Below are 17,285 nucleotides of genomic sequence, written 5' to 3' on the forward strand. Positions count from 1 at the left end.
TCTGTCGGCAAACATGACCATTGTCGACGGACAAAACCGCCTCGAGCTTTTACATCGCACCGCCCATTTTCTACGTGTAATCTATACTCGCTGTTGTCAATGATTGAAATGGGAAAATAAGTAAGTTACGGCACACACATACAGCAACACACAAAGACACGCGTATATGGTGACCGAAAAGTATAAGAAGCTTCTTCTTCTTTTTGCCAGGGCCCACAATATTGCGGCTTAACTGAGGTTTTGGCATCGACACCGGTCCTCGGCGACCCACTCCTGGTGCTACAATGGCTGATCGCGCGTAAGCACGTTATTTCCATCGTTGCATCCTGTGCCAGTATTCGTCGCTCCTCAGTCGCGCGCAACTCGCCTTCAGGATCATCCGACGGAGCGGCCGAATTTCATCCAGAGACAATAATGCTTCTCCTCGTTGTCGCTCATCCTTTTTGTCAAAGTTTGCAAGAATTTTAATGTGTTGAGGTCGAGGGACGCAGCTGATGGGCCCAATTTTTAAGAGGGGCTGACGAGGGGCACCGCACCTGGAATCTAGAGAGAGAGAGAGAGAGAGGGAGAGAGGGGTGAAGAGAGGAGATAAAAGGGAGAAGCAAGGTTATTCGAATGCGTCGAGCCGTGCAACTAGCCCGCCGCGAAATAAGGGATGCTCTGCTTCATTCTGTTCCGACCACTAGTCCCCTCCAGATCTACTTGTATATGTATGTATACGTATAACGACGTGTGTAGAACGCAAAGCCAATACCAGCCAGGGCCTCTTGTTGCCATAATGAGTCCATCGAACGGGGATAGGAGGAGGGTTCAACATTTTCCTCTTAGACCTTTTCTTCGCTCAGCTATATCTGTATAGTATATATATGTATATATATAGTGTAACTATACTCTGTACTCGATGTATACTATTTAAGTAAGATCACGCGAGTCTCTCTCTCTCTCTCTTTCTCTCCTCTTTTGATGGAATGCCGCAAAGGGTGCCGCGACGCGACTTGGCCAGCTCGGTCGGCACTCGGCACGGCACGCCCCGGTCGCTACCCCACCTTTAAAGCTCCAGATTAAAGCGTGTTGCCGCGCGACCGCGCTATCGATGCTTTCATTGCTTTCTTCCGTCACTGCCAGAAGAAAAGTGAAAAGGAAGGGAGATCAGAGGCCTTATCCTAGCCGGTATACAGATATCTATGTATATATATACATATGCGTATAATGGTACGTATATGTATGGGGCATTCTCTTGCGAGAAAAAAATCTTATTGAAGTTATTGGCATGGATGAAAGCCACCTTTGTCGGCGTCCTTTGCACGTTCCCTTCGAGTGCATCGTCGCATCGTCGATCCTAGAAAGCATCTCACCAGTATTTACACCTTCTTTACGTCAACCGGCTTACTTTGAAACGCATTATCGCGCTCCAGTCTCTTATTCCAGCCGTCAAAGGAATTTCCCATTTTTCCCTTGTCTCTTTCTCTCCCGTTCCCCCTCCCATTCTTCCCTTTTCGACCGGAGCCAGGATTTCAGCAAATGACTGAGCGAGAAGAAGACATACACGAGCATCGACAATGTGGTGCATTGCACTCGGGCGCTGTGGTAAGTGTATATATGTATATATATATATATATATTTGATACAGATAATGCAAAGGAACTACTCGGATGTTTTCAATTATAGGCGAGGGCATGGTAGCTCATGCCCCTGGGCCAGCTCGCCGCGCGCCAGTGCCGGTGTCTGATTACACCGAGATGTCGGCTCCATTCTGCTCGGGACTTGCACTTGTTGCCCGCTTTAATGCTGATCGCCGAGCCTTGAAATCAGCCGATGCCCGCGTCCGTCTCTAAATACTTCCGCGTATATCTCCGCATCTCACCCGTACCGAGAAACAGAAGCGAGAGCGTTTGCCGCCCGCCGATCTCCACCGAAAGCACCCTGCAACATAAATCGAACAAGGTTTGTAGCTCTGCCAATCAACACCAACTATACGCGCGGTTGCTACGCGGAAATCCTTCTTACAAACATAACCGATTGGCGAACACATGCAGCAACAGGATTCGGCGTGGTTTTAGTTTTTGCTTTATAAATCCAATTGCACGCGGTGGATTAGCCGAAAGCTACACGAGCGTCACGAGCGGCGTGACAAAAGGGCTGAGCGCCGCTTGTCCCAACCGGAGCGTCGCTCTCTCCACGCCCATATTTGTCCCTATCATAAATGCATCGAATTTACTTGCTCGTACTACGCCCCTTATCTAATATTTGTGTTTACAAAATGAAAACTTTTATATATGTTTCAGGTTTGTTCTTTTCGTCCCGATGACCGATGGTTTGTTTTCGTTCAAACGCAAAGAAAAAAAACTATAGTTACGCGGATAACCGAGGATTCAAATCGGTTGTATTCTCGAGTGGAACTGGAAGAATACCCTCGACGCGACTCGACACTATTTTATTTTCTAGGGATCTCTCGTGTCGAGCTTTTTTCCTCTTTTCATCGAAAATTCGTCGAAGAGAGAAGAACCTACGTTAGCGCCGTTGCATCACCATGTAGCGCCGTAAGGTTATTGGTCAAGATTTACTGACGCATCCCCACCTTCTTGCTCCCTAAGACGACGTTGTTGACACGCCTATCTTTGTCTTGCTTTAGTTCACCTATGTTATATATTTGTTATTTTTGGTCAAGAGCTTTATTGTGGTACAGACGTATATTTACGAGAAATTTGTGTAAAGCAAGAGGGGGACGGGAAGGGGGGGGGGGAGGGATGTAGTACAGAGGTTCGAAACGGCAAGACGATAGGAAAGACTTACCTGGTGAGAAGGCCAAATCGGTAGGGAAAGAGAGAAGAAAACGATAAGGAGAAAACTGGCTCGAAATACAACAGGGGTTTGCGCGTCGCGTTAGAGTGTTGTACCGCTCGACGAGAGCGACGAGAGCGACGTAGCGCGACGTCTCAGGCAGGCGCGACGTCGAGATCGGCGTCGGCGCTGTACAGGATTAGTGATCGCGAGCGTAAATGGTATGGCGCAATGGCGTCGGCGATATTCGCGACCAACCGGATAAGCGAAGCCGCCCATCGGTCGCCACGCCTCCACGCTAACGGTGCCACTTTCGACCTGTACTGGGCGTGACTCGCGTCGAGCGTTCCCGCCCGTTTTGTACAGGACGCGAGCGAAAGACTGTAGCGAGAGAGAGGAAGGAGAGACAGAGAGAGAGAAAGAGAGAGAGAGCTTTCGGAGATGGTGGGGTTGGAGGGTTAAGGTTTGCAGGACTCGTTGGTGGGGAGGCGGCAAAATGATAGCCGTAGAGTTGTGTGTAGCCGGGGATCGCATCAGCAGCACGGAGCAATACAGCGTGAGAGAAGGAAGGACGTAGGACGTAGGAGGCAGGCGGTAGTGGCGGTACTCGGTATTCGGTAGGGCATGCACTCAGGCAGCAGGCAGAGGTGGCAGGGAAGCGAGCGAGCGAGTGAGTAGGAAGGAAGGAAGTAAGGAAGGTTAGGTAGAGGCAGACGCAGCAGGCCTAGCGGACGGCCGAACGGACAAGAGTAACAGTCGTAACAGACTCCGCTGGTCAATCGGGTGCTGCGCATCGATGCGTCACTGCACCCTCGTTTTATAGCTGCACGTGCTCTCTCTGCTAGAGTCAGCGCGCTTTCGCGTGCTCCTTTCCTACGTTCGCATCTCCAGCTTCGAGTTCCACTCCACCGGAGTAGTCTACGGATCGTTACCGTGATTGTTTTATCCTCCAAGACGATCCATCCTCGCACGCCCATTGTTACCGCTCCGCTTCGATCACGTCTCTCCTCTTCCTCCTTCCCCCACCCCTCCTTCCTTTCTTCCTCTTCCTCCTTTTCTTTATATTCCCTTTCCGTACCCTCCGCCATTTCTCGCCTCACCGTTCTCCCGCATCTACGTACGCCGCTGGTGAAGTGACAAACCTGTTGTGAGATGGAGGTTCGATCGTTGTGCGTTGCAAGTGATAATTAGTATCGACGAGAAGCAGGAGTGCGCAGAGACAGTGGAAGCTGAAAAGACTGTGCGGTTGCCGTCGTTGCTGAATCTGCTAGATTGTGCTTTTGGGCGGTGACTGTATCCGGCCTGATCACGGCCATTCTCGACACGGTGAGTCGCTCTCAATGCCAATAATTCCTGGATCTCGAGTTCCCTCGCACACGTCGCGAGGAAGTATAACAGTGATCGCGTCAATGGCGGATTGATCGAATCGTCCACGGTTTACCGAAAAGAGTCAAAGTACGTCCAGGTATCTATTAAGTTCCCGCGCGTCGACGCTTCCATCAGTGTGCTAAACGTGAAAGGATGGATGGTAGCGGAGGAGGAGGACGACGACGATGAGAAGAAAAGTAACCATAGTAGCGGAAAGAGTTTACGAGTTTCCTTTGCAAGCACTCAAAGTTGCTTATACAACTTTATCAACTGCACCGCGCTTCGTTAGAGCCGCGCGACGGACGCGGTGACGACGTAGTCCATTTTTCCCCTAAAATTGCCTCCTATTAGCCATAAAAAAAAGTGCAACAAAACGTGATAGACGTAATAACTTGAAAGCGGCGCTGCACGCTTTGGCACAAATTGCGCGTGACACAATGGCGTTATTAACACACCGCTAGTTTGCTCATTATCATCGAGAAAAAAGAGTCCCGACCCGATTCGGAGAGGTGAGTCTCTCTTTAGCTTTTTCTACGGCTACTCGCTCGCGATTCACAATTTAATGAACGACAGAGTGAACAGCCGAGCGAGCTGGATAATATAACACGGACGAAAAGCCCGTCGGGAATTATTGCTACCTTCTGTCTGCTTGTTGAAACAAATGCTTTGAGCGAGCTAATTAATGCCGACGACCTAATGAATATAAACTCATCTCTCCTGCTGTTTAACATATCGTCACTGTTCGTTTTATCCTCGCGTTGTACCGTAATCTAACGCATTGTATTTTTCTATCTGCCCTACTTGTTAAATAAAATGTGCCGCAGCTGTATCGAATACAAGCTCGACTAACGTAGTATAAACAAAGCTAAACGATTGTTAGCAGCTTGTGCTTTACCTCTCAATTTCTTTATGCAGAGTTTCTCGCGTCGTTTGTCGACCTTTTCACTTAGAAGCGTCGTCCAATTATACGCGACTATTTCAGAGCCCTCGTGTGTATATGTCTACCCCCTACTTCATTTCGCTCAAGAGCTACGCTGCGTCTGTGTATAGCTTTTGCGACGCGTAATCCTTCCTCTTGCGTTCCGTGAAGATTAATCGCAAAGTATCGTTAAATCCGATTGAGAATCTATTGTATACACGAGAAAAGCCAGGGATAATATGTTTTTGTCAGTTCTCGTCATTCGATTCCTTTGAAAGTCCCTGCTACAGGGATCGAACATACCAATTACAATACCAGTTAAGTGAGAACGCCGAGTAGCACATGTACGCATTATGCAGAGTTATCTATAAATACCTATTGTCATTTTGGATGAACTTTTTTTTTTTTTATAAACTTATACAATTACATATTCTCGCTTCATCGAGTTTCCGTTGGTATGTGCGCAAGGAGGGAATAAACGCGCAAGTTTCGAAACTACAGACGCGTGCAGATTTCTAAGAAAAACAAGTCTCAACACTGCGTCAACCGATTTGCTTCAAAGTAGTCTCATTCGAAAGCTTATTCAACGTTATGACATTAGATTTCGATGAAACTGATCGATTTAAAAATATATATTCAAACGAAGAAGTAGTCAAACTTTGCGTAAGAGAATAGTATCCCGTTTTTAATTATTTACCATCGAGATACTAGCGTGTCTTTCGACGTTATATTTTGGTTAAGAGACCTCGATTCCATCGGTCGAGCCATAAAAATTTCTTTCGAGTTTCACTGCAAAAGATACAAGACTACATATTGCTTTTGTGTTTTATGGATGTTTCAGCACTGCGTTAGTGTGGCCGGCGGAGGCGGCGGAGGTGGAGGAGGCGGAGGCGGCGGCGGTGACGGTGACGGTGATTGTGATAGTGGTGGTGGTGGTGTTGTTGGTGGTGGTAGTAGTGGTGGCAGTGGCATCAGTGTAGGAGGTGACGGTGGTGGCAAAGGCAGCACTGGAAGTGGTGGTTGTGGGGACAGTGGTGATAGCGGTGGAGGAGAAAGAGAACGAGAAAGAGAAGGAAGAGGCGGAGGAGGTGGAGGTGGAGGAACGAGAGAAAGAGGCGGAAACGCTAACAACAGCGGGATCGTAGGAGTTGGAATTGGCGGGATCCACTATCACAGCAACAATAACCACAACAATAGCAGAAGCAACAGCAATAACAGAAACCACGGGAACAACGTTAGCAGTCGACTGAGTTTGCAGCTTCGTTCATGCATCGGTGGTGGTAACGGCGGCGCCGGTTTGGTCGGCGGAAGTGGAGTTAACGGAGGTGGCGTCGCGGGAAGCGAGGGCGCTTCAGATTATCCGGCTAGCGCTGCGGCAGCTAGAAGTCGCGAAACAGTGGCGGCGGCGTTACACGCGGCAAGAACCCTGTTTGGCGCGGGGGTTGCCAACCCTTGCTCGCCCACCCCCGAGCCGACTTTTTGGAAAATGCCGCACAAAGGTCAGTAAGTGCTTGGCTCTCTCTCTCTCTCTCTCTCTCTTTCTCTCTCACACTCACTCTCTCACTCGCTTTCTCTCTCTCTCTCTCTCTCTCTCTCTCTACTCGGTCAATGATACAGCGTAGAGATGCTTGTGTGCCGGAGAAAGAATTAATGACGGATTTAACCTTGACGCGATGAATGATGCCGAGTACAGAAAGGAAAGGGGGAGGTTTGGTAGCAAGCCAAGTAAATAGGTATACGCTTATGGGCTTAGGTGGAGTTCGCGGTTACCCTCGGGGTTAGCCGGTAACCCAACACGCCTTTGCTCGGCTTCTGTCGGGGCAACAGCCCCTTTGCAGCTTCGAGGGTGACGCTTAGCGCCTCAATAGCGTCAACGAACTCGGCACGTTCGTTCTCTCCACGCGTTTTCTTGCTTTCCCATTCGCGGCTAGATTCCACCGATTTTTCTCGAGTGTCCTGCAGGAGGAGGGAGGTGCGCGACAACAAACGCACTTGCTACTGTCGTACCTCGACACAGCTTTCCATTTAACGCTGTTGCTAGAAAGATCCTTCAATTTACTCTCTCTCTCTCTCTCTCTCTCTCGTATCACGCGTTGTTTTTTTCATTCCCTTTATAACCCATAGCACCGCGCACCGCATAATAGCAATTAATAGGTGGGGATGGGGCTCGATCGTGTTTTTCGTTGAAAATTGTGTTTGGCCGGAGGTCGGTGGTCCTCGTCGATTCAGCTCGTTACCTTGGAGTGCGCGCGACTGCGGTTGGAAGCGCGGAGCTAATTATCCGCGTACTATTATCGCATCCCATTAAACAAATATTCCGACGCGACGTAAGCTTTCCGTCATCGTTGGAAATTGGAACGATGCATTAGCCGCTTGGTTGGCGTGTTTTGTTTCCATTATCGAATAACGATCAATCGCTTCTTTCCAACTGTTACTGTTTATCTCTGGAAAACGTATTCCTACCCCCTCCCCCGTCACACTCTAGAAACGCAAAATCGAGGGACTTTGAAAAGCGAATAATTCCAGTTTGGCGAACAATGTTCTTGCCGTGCAGTTTGCGCTCGCTCTGCCGTCGGCGCTGGCGTCGCACAGGCACGCCATCATCGTTATAGTTTCTCCTCGTTCTTAAGCTACGTTCCTCCTCTCCTTTCGTCTTCCCGTCCACTAAGTGCAGCTCCACAGGGTTACCGACAGGATGGTCCGTAATCTGTGTCCCGTTTCACGCTCAGCCAAGTGGAAGCTTTTCGCCTCTCTTTGTGGCATCGCTAGCTTTCGGCTCCGTCGTGGATTAACGCGATATTCTCTCTCTTTATATATGTATATATATATGTACACATATACGTAGCAGGAGGAAAAGAAGGGATCTTGTCCGATTGCAAGAATCGCGAGCGATACTCGAAAGCTTTGATGATAAACGAAAGCGCGCGATCGAGTTAGTTGAATGGAGAAGGGTATATATATATATATATATACATACATACGTATAAAAAGCCGCGGGCAAAGTTGTCTGTGTTGCTGCTGCTGCTGTGCCTTTTATAGAAAGTGCAAAGTCGAGGCAGGTACGTGCTGACACTTAGGGAGGCAAAAGACGCTCCTTTGAACGTCGGATAATCACAAAATGTAGAGTGTACATCTCCTGCTCCAGCAGCAAAGACCAAGAGGAAAGTCTAAATGGGGGTTGTGCCGCACATTGCGGAGAAAGGTTGAAAACGCGCGCGTCCTGCGTCGTTATTCAAAGTGGTTCCCGTGTACCACGGCCCATTCAAATTACATTCCGACTATTTCTTGTCGCTTTGCGTCGCGCGAAAGTGGGAGATTAATTAAATTCGTTAATTGCAAGATGCATTTAGCTTTGCAGCCAACTCGAGTAGACCGTGTGCCCCTTTCCCACTCTTTCCTGCCCTTCCAGCAAACGCTATCCACTTCTCTCTCTCTCTCTCTCTCTCTCTCTCACAGACCCTTTCTTCTTTTCCCTCCGGTGCTACTCTCTCTTTCTATATACACGCATGTACATCCGAGAGAGAGAGAGAGAGACGAGTTTTTTTTCTTCCGCCTTCCATTTTCGCACCTTCCAGGCAAAAATCTCTTCCACGACTCCTCTTATTCTCAATCGTAGCACGTTTTTCTACGTTTCTAAAGAGACAGGGAGGCAAGCTATATTTACATATTTTTTTCTTCTGTTAAAGAAAATGAAAATAGAGGAATTATTGGTTCGCAGAGGAGGACTTGATGCACGGGGGTGGCGCGGGTATTGGAGGGGGTTCTATGGTCGGACAGAACTCGATATTTGGCTGCTCGGCTGCGGGACACAGCGGGGTCAACCAGCTCGGAGGTGTTTACGTCAATGGTCGTCCGTTGCCGGATTCCACCAGGCAGAAGATTGTCGAACTGGCGCACAGTGGCGCGAGACCTTGCGATATCTCGCGGATTCTCCAAGTGAGCAATGGCTGCGTCTCCAAGATCCTTGGCAGGTATGTTTCTCCAATCTTGGGGGAAGCTCGAGTTACAAGCTGAAGCGTCGGTAAACAATTGGCAAAAACCACCGTTTTTGCCTTTCGCAACTCTGAGAATGCAGCAATACAGTGCCGCTTTTTATGCGCTTGTTTGTAGCTCGAAGCGAATCTCAAGATCAAATAGTTATCGAGCTTTAACGTATTTTGCTCTTAAATGTCAGCTGTGACACTCGTTGAGAATGATTCAAAATGTTTCTGGAGTTTAATATTTAGAATTTTTGTCATTTTGAATTATTCTCGAAGCACTCGATACGCTCCAAAGTATAAATTTATAGACGTGAGAAGATTGTTATCCCGTTAACTATACACAACATTTCAATCATTTTCAATTCTATCCTTTTTCTCGAAGCTCCTTTCTATTTGCATTCAAAGAAGTTTTACTCTATAGAAAATTTGTATCCTCCGAGTGACGTATAGATAAATGACTTATTACACGCTTTAACCCTGTGACGTCACAAGGCTCTCACCCTATATATATATATATATATATATATATATTTAGAGAGTTCCGCTTATCCTTTTATTTGTTTACCATCTCGGAATTTACTTGAACGATAAATCGATGCATTACACGAAGAGATACCATTTGCAAATGGTGTTATACGCTACAACCCACGTGCTGTAAACTTGTAACTCGAATACTGTAACCAAAGGTCAATAGGACAAGAAGGTATCATCCTGTTTTTCACACGATTCTTAATGTTTCAGGTACTACGAGACAGGCTCGATTAAGCCGCGAGCAATCGGTGGTAGCAAACCACGTGTGGCCACCACACCTGTGGTCAACAAGATTGCGGACTACAAGAGAGAGTGTCCCTCGATTTTTGCTTGGGAGATTCGGGACAGACTGCTGCAAGAGGGTGTTTGCAATAATGACAATATTCCCAGTGTAAGCATCCACGTACACTAAGATAGTATTAGGAATGTTCTTTTAGCTACACTTTTGATATTTCCAACTTTATCCTTCGTATACATGTATAAATAGATACCGATAAAGAGTGGACGAATTGGAAAAATTCTAAGGACTTTCCGTCGATACAAGCAGAGAGTCGTTATCGTAAGGAGAGTGTTACAGATGCGTATAAAAATAGTATAATAACGTGGCACGCGTAGATGAGTACCGGTGCATGGATAAAAGGAACGCATATGCGAATGTGCATAGGGCGGAGGTGGTAAGACTGATATGTGGGGGAGGGGTCGAAGCGAAGGGAAGCTTATCAGAGTTCGCAGCCGGTTTCTACTCACTCGTCTGATCCGGCTACTCGACCCTAATCAAAGTCTCGTCAATTCGATCGGCTGGGAGGGGTAATCGGTCCATTACACGGGCCTTGCCATTGTCCACCCCAAATGCTCTTCCTTCCGATCCCCTTTTTCCATTCGGAGGAATTGTGTCCGCGCGCGCGCTCGGCGTTCCTCTTCCAAACATCCTTCTTCCCACTCGGTCACCCCAAATCCATTCCCCTTGCGTGCCGATACAAATTTCCTCCCTGTAATGGTGGTTATCCTTCTAAAAGACGCGCGTTCTATCCCCGCCCACCCCTTGGCACGCGCCTCTGTCGTTATATATAGTATGGATATATATATAAATTGACCAAGGATATATATATGTATAGAAGAAAGCAGTGGCAATAAATCACCGATCGGTAGCTAGCCATCGATCAATTAGTCGGTGTATACTTGTACTGTTTTGAATATTTGCTTTTTTTTTTGTTGGTTTTTCATTGGTTAAGTGGTATAGGGATTGGTGAGAGCGGAGGCAAAGCAAGCAAGCCGGCAGGCAGCCAGCCGGTCGATGGGGTGCGGAGGGATAGACGAGAGAGAGCGTATGGAACCGGGCAGAATCAGGGTGAATAGGATCAGTTAAGCGCGTTGTACAATTATTCGTGTCCGGTCGCGCGTGTAATGGGCTGCATCGGTGCTGCGGCTGTTGTGCGGCGAGCGCAACTGAGAGAGAGAGAGAGAGAGAGAGAGAGAGACGAACCATGGCTTTGGATAGCAGACGCGTAATAACTTTACCGAGAAGCATCCTCGAAGACAGCACCGAGCGAGAGATCTATCCGATTAATTCGTCAAGGGAAATATCGATTCGTCGTGGCTATTGAAAAATACGTGCGTGAGAGGTTTATTTCTCTTTTTCTCCTCCGGTATTATCAAACTCGTAATTAAGAAACTGCAGTTACGCGGAGACCACTCTAGTGCGTGAGGGAGAAGAGGGAAAAGGGGGATTGGGTTGTAGAGAGAATAAAGTCGAGTGTACGAGGTCCGCGCTGGGCTCGTTATAACTTTGGAGTTGGCCACTGGTTGCCGCAACTAAGCAAGCGAGTGAGGGGGAAGATGACTCCGGAAGGAGGAGGGAGGGGGGGGGGTTGTAGTAGAAAGAGGGTAGTGGCAGCCAAGAGCCATGGAAACCGTTTGATAGATAATAATAATTGGGTGGCGGTATGTCCTTTCATCTTACCCATCCCCCCTTTTTTCTACAATTTTCCAACATTCTTCTCCCCCCTCCTTCTTCGTACCAAAACCTCCGCAGACTCTGCACGTAGATTGATAGAATGATATTAAGATTGGTGGTTGCGCTTTGTTTGCACAGGTCTCGTCGATAAACAGGGTATTGAGGAACCTGGCTTCGCAAAAGGAGCAACAGGCAGCAGCGGTGCAGGCTCACCAGGGTGCCGAAAGCGTCTACGACAAGCTTCGCATCTACAACGGACAAGCAGCCGGGTGGCCCTCGCCCTGGTACTCGGCCACTCCTTCCCATCACGCATTAGCCACCGGCATTCCGACGGCAGCCACCCCTGGAACCGGCCAATCGCTCTTGCCCGGTAGTCAATTGCACGCCAGGGACGATTCCTTGCTCAAACGTGCTGGTCAGTCGATACATTTATCTGTACTACTGCACTTGTGCTACGTACTGCTACTGTGTTCATTCTCCTTTCTCTGTCTACCGTTTAATGTTATTTTTTGTAAAAAAGCGCGTTTTTACACCGCAAACGCGCGAACGCGATTCTACGCGTCGCTTCTTCACGATGAGAAATAGCATTCGATCCTTCGTCTTTTTTTCATTGAAATAGAGCCCGATGGAAGAATCTTGCCGGAAGTAAGCGCCGACTGGAAATGTAGACCGCTAAATCTCTCTCCGCTTCTACACTCTACAGGTATATTGCATCATTTCTCGTAGATTTTCCTTTGAATAAAATTTTGAAGAATATTCTCCATCGATCGTAGTGTTTTGAGAATTATAGTGTTTAATCGAGTGTACTATAAGAGTGTAGATGTACGTATAGCTCTGTATTGATGATGATCTGGTAGTGATGATATCTTAGCAGCTTCCCTTTCCGCGCACACTTATACGCACACGTTTACTATATGGTTGATAAACATCTTTAACGAAGCAAGCCCTGTCTTATCTCACTTGTACTTTGCTTTTACCTCTCTCTTTCTCCCGCGTGACACGAGACCAACTCTTGTTTGCAGATGCTGGATCATTATTGTCCCATCAATTGGAGACAACGTCCGATGGGAACTCGGAGCACAATTCTTCCGGCGACGAAGACTCGCAGAAGCGGTTGAGGCTGAAGCGGAAGTTGCAACGCAATCGCACATCCTTCTCCAATGAGCAAATAGACAGTTTGGAGAAAGGTTGGTGAAATATTTGCGCCGGATACCGAGCGCGCTAGTGTATCGAACTCCTCTCTAACGTTACATTCGCTACTTTCAGAATTCGAGCGGACACATTACCCGGACGTGTACGCCCGAGAACGCTTGGCGGATAAGATTAAATTGCCTGAGGCACGTATCCAGGTGAGTGTAATTGTGAGAATGTAACGTGTCGTCTCTCTTCAAAGTCAAGATCCTTCCTCTTGCGTTTTTGGAAGCGAACGTGCGGTGAATCTTCCTCGTTACGTAGCGAGACGTATCGGATCGGGCAGTTTGGAGATTTTATCGGAGAGAAAAGTTTTTCCTTGATTCTCGACTGCTCGGATGATCAGGGTTTCGCCGCCAGGTTGCACGATTGCGGGAAGCCGATGCATGGGGTAGTGTGGGATATATATATATAAATATATAGAATCTTGTGGTAGATTGTGTTTACTGGTAGAATAGTGCAAGTGGACGTATACCTGGTGGTAGAGCAGGAGCATAATAATAATAATAATAGTAGTAGTAGTAAACTAGTAGAGTAGCAGTAGCGAATGTAGCATTAGCAACGCTGGGCCGATGCCGGAGCGTTATGTGGACGTACAAAGTGCAAGACCATGTTGACGCATGTTTTCAAGCCTCGTTGGCTGGTATTGATCTTGCTAAGTGCAGGAAACCGGGAGTGCCGGTATGAGAGGACGGACAGGGAGGGTAGATAGGGGGAGAGGAGAGGAGAGGAGAGCGAGAGAGAACGACGGGAAAATCTCGAGGTAAAAGCGGCTGTTGCCTAGATGCTACTATGGAGCCTCTTACCGATCGCATCTCATCGGATGGATTTTGCTAGGATAGAAAAATCTCTAGCATAACTGATGTGTGTGTGTGTGAGTGTGTAGAGAAGAGAGATGAGCGAAGAGAAGACGAGATATGGCGCGGTCGAGCCTGTGAGGGATCGAGCGGGGTAGAAAGCCTAAGAGGGTTCAAACGCAACCATGGTAACGACATCGCGTCCCCGGGGGAGGTTGCCCTCTGATTGGCCGTCCTCGTTTTCCATCCATAGCAACTTGTGAGTCCCCGGTGTGTGCCAGACGCACCAATGCGTGTGGACCATTATGTACAAAGAATCGGGCGTTCCTGTCAAGAGGCGAGAAATCACCTCTCTCCGGATTTGGATATGAGTAAATGAGTGAGTGAATCCGAGAGAGATAGAGAGGGGGGGGGGGGGGGTGAGTTGGAAAGGACTCGTCCACACAATCCATGTAGTATAGCTCTCAAGCTGTATATTCAGGATCGTGTATTCGGCATTCGGAATGGATCGATCGAAGCGAGTTTTCAGGATGAGATGAGGGAGGACGAGTTTACGAGGAGCGACGTTATTGGACGGAAGGAGCGCGCTCCGAGCGAATCGTAGATATTTGACGGTGGGGTGCTCTCCAACACGATTTGCCGTGCGCAGCTATGACGGACCGAGAGCTGAAAGCGAACGCGCACCGCTAGATTCAAACTTTCCATTCTTTTCTTTTCCTCTCTTTTCGAGAGTGGAGCGAGGACTGTGGGCGTGTGTGCGTGTGTGAGTATGGGGTTGTACGAAGTACCGAGAGAGAGAGAGAGAGAGAGAGAGAGAGAGAATAGCAACCGTTGGAACCTCCCGTATTCTGACCTCCGACGGTACGATCGTCTGTTGCAGGTGTGGTTCAGCAATCGCAGAGCAAAGTGGCGCCGAGAAGAGAAGCTGAGGAGTCAGAGACGCGCGGCCGTTGAACAGGTGGTAGTCGGAGGTGGTAGCAGCGGAGGCGGCGGTGGCGGTAACGCACCACCTGCGGCAACTCCAGCGACACCAAGATTACCTCTCAACGCTGGTTTCAACGCCATGTACTCCTCGATACCTCAACCAATCGCTACGATGCCGGATACCTACAGGTAATTTTGCAGACATTTCCCTAGATATTTCTCAATTTTGTACTATATATATTAATTCTTTTTCTTTGCATCGCGCACGCTTCTTCAGCTCCATGTCCAGCAGTTTGGGTGGATCAATGGGTGGTAGCTGCCTTCAACAACGAGCCGAGGGTTACCCAGCGTACGTCTTTCACGAGCCGCTCCACTCGCTTACGCAATCTTACTCCCACGCACATAGCAGCGCCGCGCATTCGCAACCCCATCGTGGCATCCCTACGTCCCATGGTGGCACCCCCACCACCCCAGGCAGTCAAGCAGCGGGACCAACCGGTACACCCTATCAACCAACGACTTCGACCGCAACCGGTGAGCGCTACCGCAATTCACTGCATGCTTCAAGGCCGTTCCACCTAACTAAGAGCCAACCAACCAACCAGCCAGCACGAGCGAGCCAACCAACCAATCAACCAATCTTTCTTCCCTCTCTCAAATTCCAACCGACCACCACATCTCCCGTCCGTGCATGGAAAAAGCTCGCCTGTTTACCCTACTCTCTCGAGGATACACAGGGGGCGAAGATATGGGTTGGGTCTCGCCTTTCGTCTTTCGCCTCTCGCCTCGGCTGGCCGAGCGCTCAATAACGTGCGAATTCAAAGGATGAAGGGAGACGCGAAAGACGCGCGCGAGACCTCAGGAGGAGGGTGGGAAAAGTTGAGAGTTTTTATAAAATGGTGGAGAGCCAGCGCGACTTTGTCCGAATCCACCGTGTCCCGATGGTTTTTGGTTGGAGAACGTTGGTGTAACCTCTCATCCTCCTCCTCTTCTTTTCTCCTTCATCAATTATTTATTCTTTGTTTTTCTATCGTACAAAGATTTTTATAGAGAGCATACGCAAGATTTAACAGTTGGCATTTTGTATCATCTTCAGGTGTAATTTCGGCCGGGGTCTCCGTGCCAGTTCAGATTCCATCGCAGGCTCCGGATCTGACGAGCAATTATTGGCCACGGCTTCCGTGATCCCAGCTATTCGGGTTCCCGACCGCGAGCTTCGGCAAGAGTCTGCTCGTCGGCCAGGAGAGCCCGCCGCCACCTCCCTCGTCGGTGGTCGCTGGTACAGGCCCGGGGCCAGGTTCGAGCCAAGGCCAAGGCGGCCCTTGTCCAGGAACCGTCGTGTCGCGGCCGCTCATCGCTTCTTTAGGTATTCCCACCCCCACTCTGGGTAACGCGGCTCTCACACCAGCCACCACCCCACTCACCCACAATTCCGACGCCAGCGAGTGAATGGAGTCACCGACGCAATGAAATATGAAAAATTACCAAGTAAATGTTCACTGGAGGATTAAACTGATCGATACTAACTATTATTATTACTATTGCTAACTACTACTTCTACTACTACTGATACTACTAAGATACCATTGTACTAATACTGCTATAACTGCTGCCGCTGCTCGAGACCCAAGAAAAACGAGATATTACAGTGAATGCGGAATGAGTGGCAAAGAGAAATAAGAGTCTGCTGCTGCACTCTGTGCCAAAGCGGATAAAGTTCGATTTCAAAGGTGCGGTACAGCAATTACAAGTGAAAGTGCCATACAATTTAACTTAATGAAACTTCATCCGCTGCTTTAAAGTTTTTCAACCAAAAGTGAAATTTGCACATTTCTTTTGTGCTCTGTTTTTTGTGATGTTTCTTCTTTTAATGTACACAATATATTCACCCTGACACATCTCCATACGTACAACAATTCCATTGATTAAATAGTCGAACGACAACAGTACTAATGAAAATATACTCATCTCAAGAGTTTATAAAATGTCGATCCTCATGTCTCATATACTCCATTTTTGCGTACAACTGAATTTTAATTCATCGCTTTTATAGCATAGCTGTGGTGTGTTTTACAATAAACAATAAACTTTTGTACACTTTCGGTGAATGCCACAGATTTTATAAGCGATAAATGCCAGATAATGGCACCCAATTTTTGCAATTAACAGGGAGTTGAAGCAAAATCGAGCTGTGAAGTAATTTTACTTTTAATAAAATTTCAATTTATTTTATCTTTTTTATTCTCTCTCTCTCTCTCTCTCTCTATCTCTCACTCATTTGTTCTTCTATTCATGAACGAATCATCGAGTTGAAAATAGAAACGTTTAACGATAGGCAGAAACGAGGTCCGGGTCACGCAGGGTAACGCAGGGACTTTTACAATCATTTCGAGGCGTCTGTTGAGAATTTGATCGGCGAGAAAGAAAAGACTTGAGAAAGCTGATTGTGTGAATTTTTGCATCGTTCGTATCTGGTATAGTATTTTGCTTGGTTCGTATTTCTCCGAGTCGTGACAATCTAGTAGGGAAAAAGTTGTCCATCGTGATTGAGGAAGATTGAAAAAAGTAAAGGGACCATAAAAAAATGAAAGGGGCGGAGGATGGTGGTAGTGAAAGTGGTGGTGGTGGTGGTGGTGTCAGTGATGGTGGTGGTAGCAATGGCGGTGCGGCAGCGGTGGAGATGCGATGGCAATGGGGGTTCATGGTAATTGCACCCTACTACTGCTGACTGCTCGGTGGTGGTAGTGGTGGTGATGCCGAGAAAACTCTTTAAAGAGGAAGAGGTGGAGGGTTGGAGGGGTGGGCGGTGATGGGAGCGGGGGGGGGGGGGGGGGGGGGTA

General features: G+C 48.1%; 1 protein-coding gene across 2 annotated transcripts; it reads left to right on the forward strand.

The window, feature by feature from the left end:
* The first annotated feature begins 1,815 nt into the window (after positions 1–1,815).
* Positions 1,816–17,214, forward strand: LOC136778785 (paired box protein Pax-6-like). 2 transcript variants are annotated; one of them, XM_066735895.1, is made up of 11 exons: positions 1,816–1,944; positions 5,910–6,567; positions 8,787–9,039; positions 9,790–9,970; positions 11,672–11,948; positions 12,153–12,236; positions 12,556–12,720; positions 12,800–12,882; positions 14,402–14,634; positions 14,723–14,979; positions 15,542–17,214. In XM_066735895.1, the coding sequence occupies exons 1-11, from the start codon at positions 1,816–1,818 to the stop codon at positions 15,628–15,630; spliced, it is 2,409 nt and encodes an 802-aa protein (XP_066591992.1). In that variant the 3' UTR covers positions 15,631–17,214. The 2 variants fall into 2 exon arrangements, with proteins under 2 accessions (XP_066591992.1, XP_066591993.1); XM_066735896.1 differs by lacking the exon at positions 12,153–12,236.
* The last annotated feature ends 71 nt before the right edge of the window (positions 17,215–17,285 follow it).

This window comes from Prorops nasuta, unplaced genomic scaffold, assembly GCF_024137725.1.
Source record: "Prorops nasuta isolate Cenicafe-Biocafe unplaced genomic scaffold, Cenicafe_Pnas_1.2 PNAS00015, whole genome shotgun sequence".
NCBI lineage: Eukaryota > Metazoa > Arthropoda > Insecta > Hymenoptera > Bethylidae > Prorops > Prorops nasuta.

What these genes read in the sequence shown, in the direction of transcription:
- LOC136778785 (XM_066735895.1), top strand. Translation starts at nt 1,816, where the DNA reads ATGCCCGCGTCCGTCTCTAAATACTTCCGCGTATATCTCCGCATCTCA. An exon ending in ACGATGCCGGATACCTACAG is followed by an intron (nt 14,635 to 14,722) that starts GTAATTTTGCAG and finishes ACGCTTCTTCAG; the next exon opens with CTCCATGTCCAGCAGTTTGG. An exon ending in AACGACTTCGACCGCAACCG is followed by an intron (nt 14,980 to 15,541) that starts GTGAGCGCTACC and finishes TATCATCTTCAG; the next exon opens with GTGTAATTTCGGCCGGGGTC.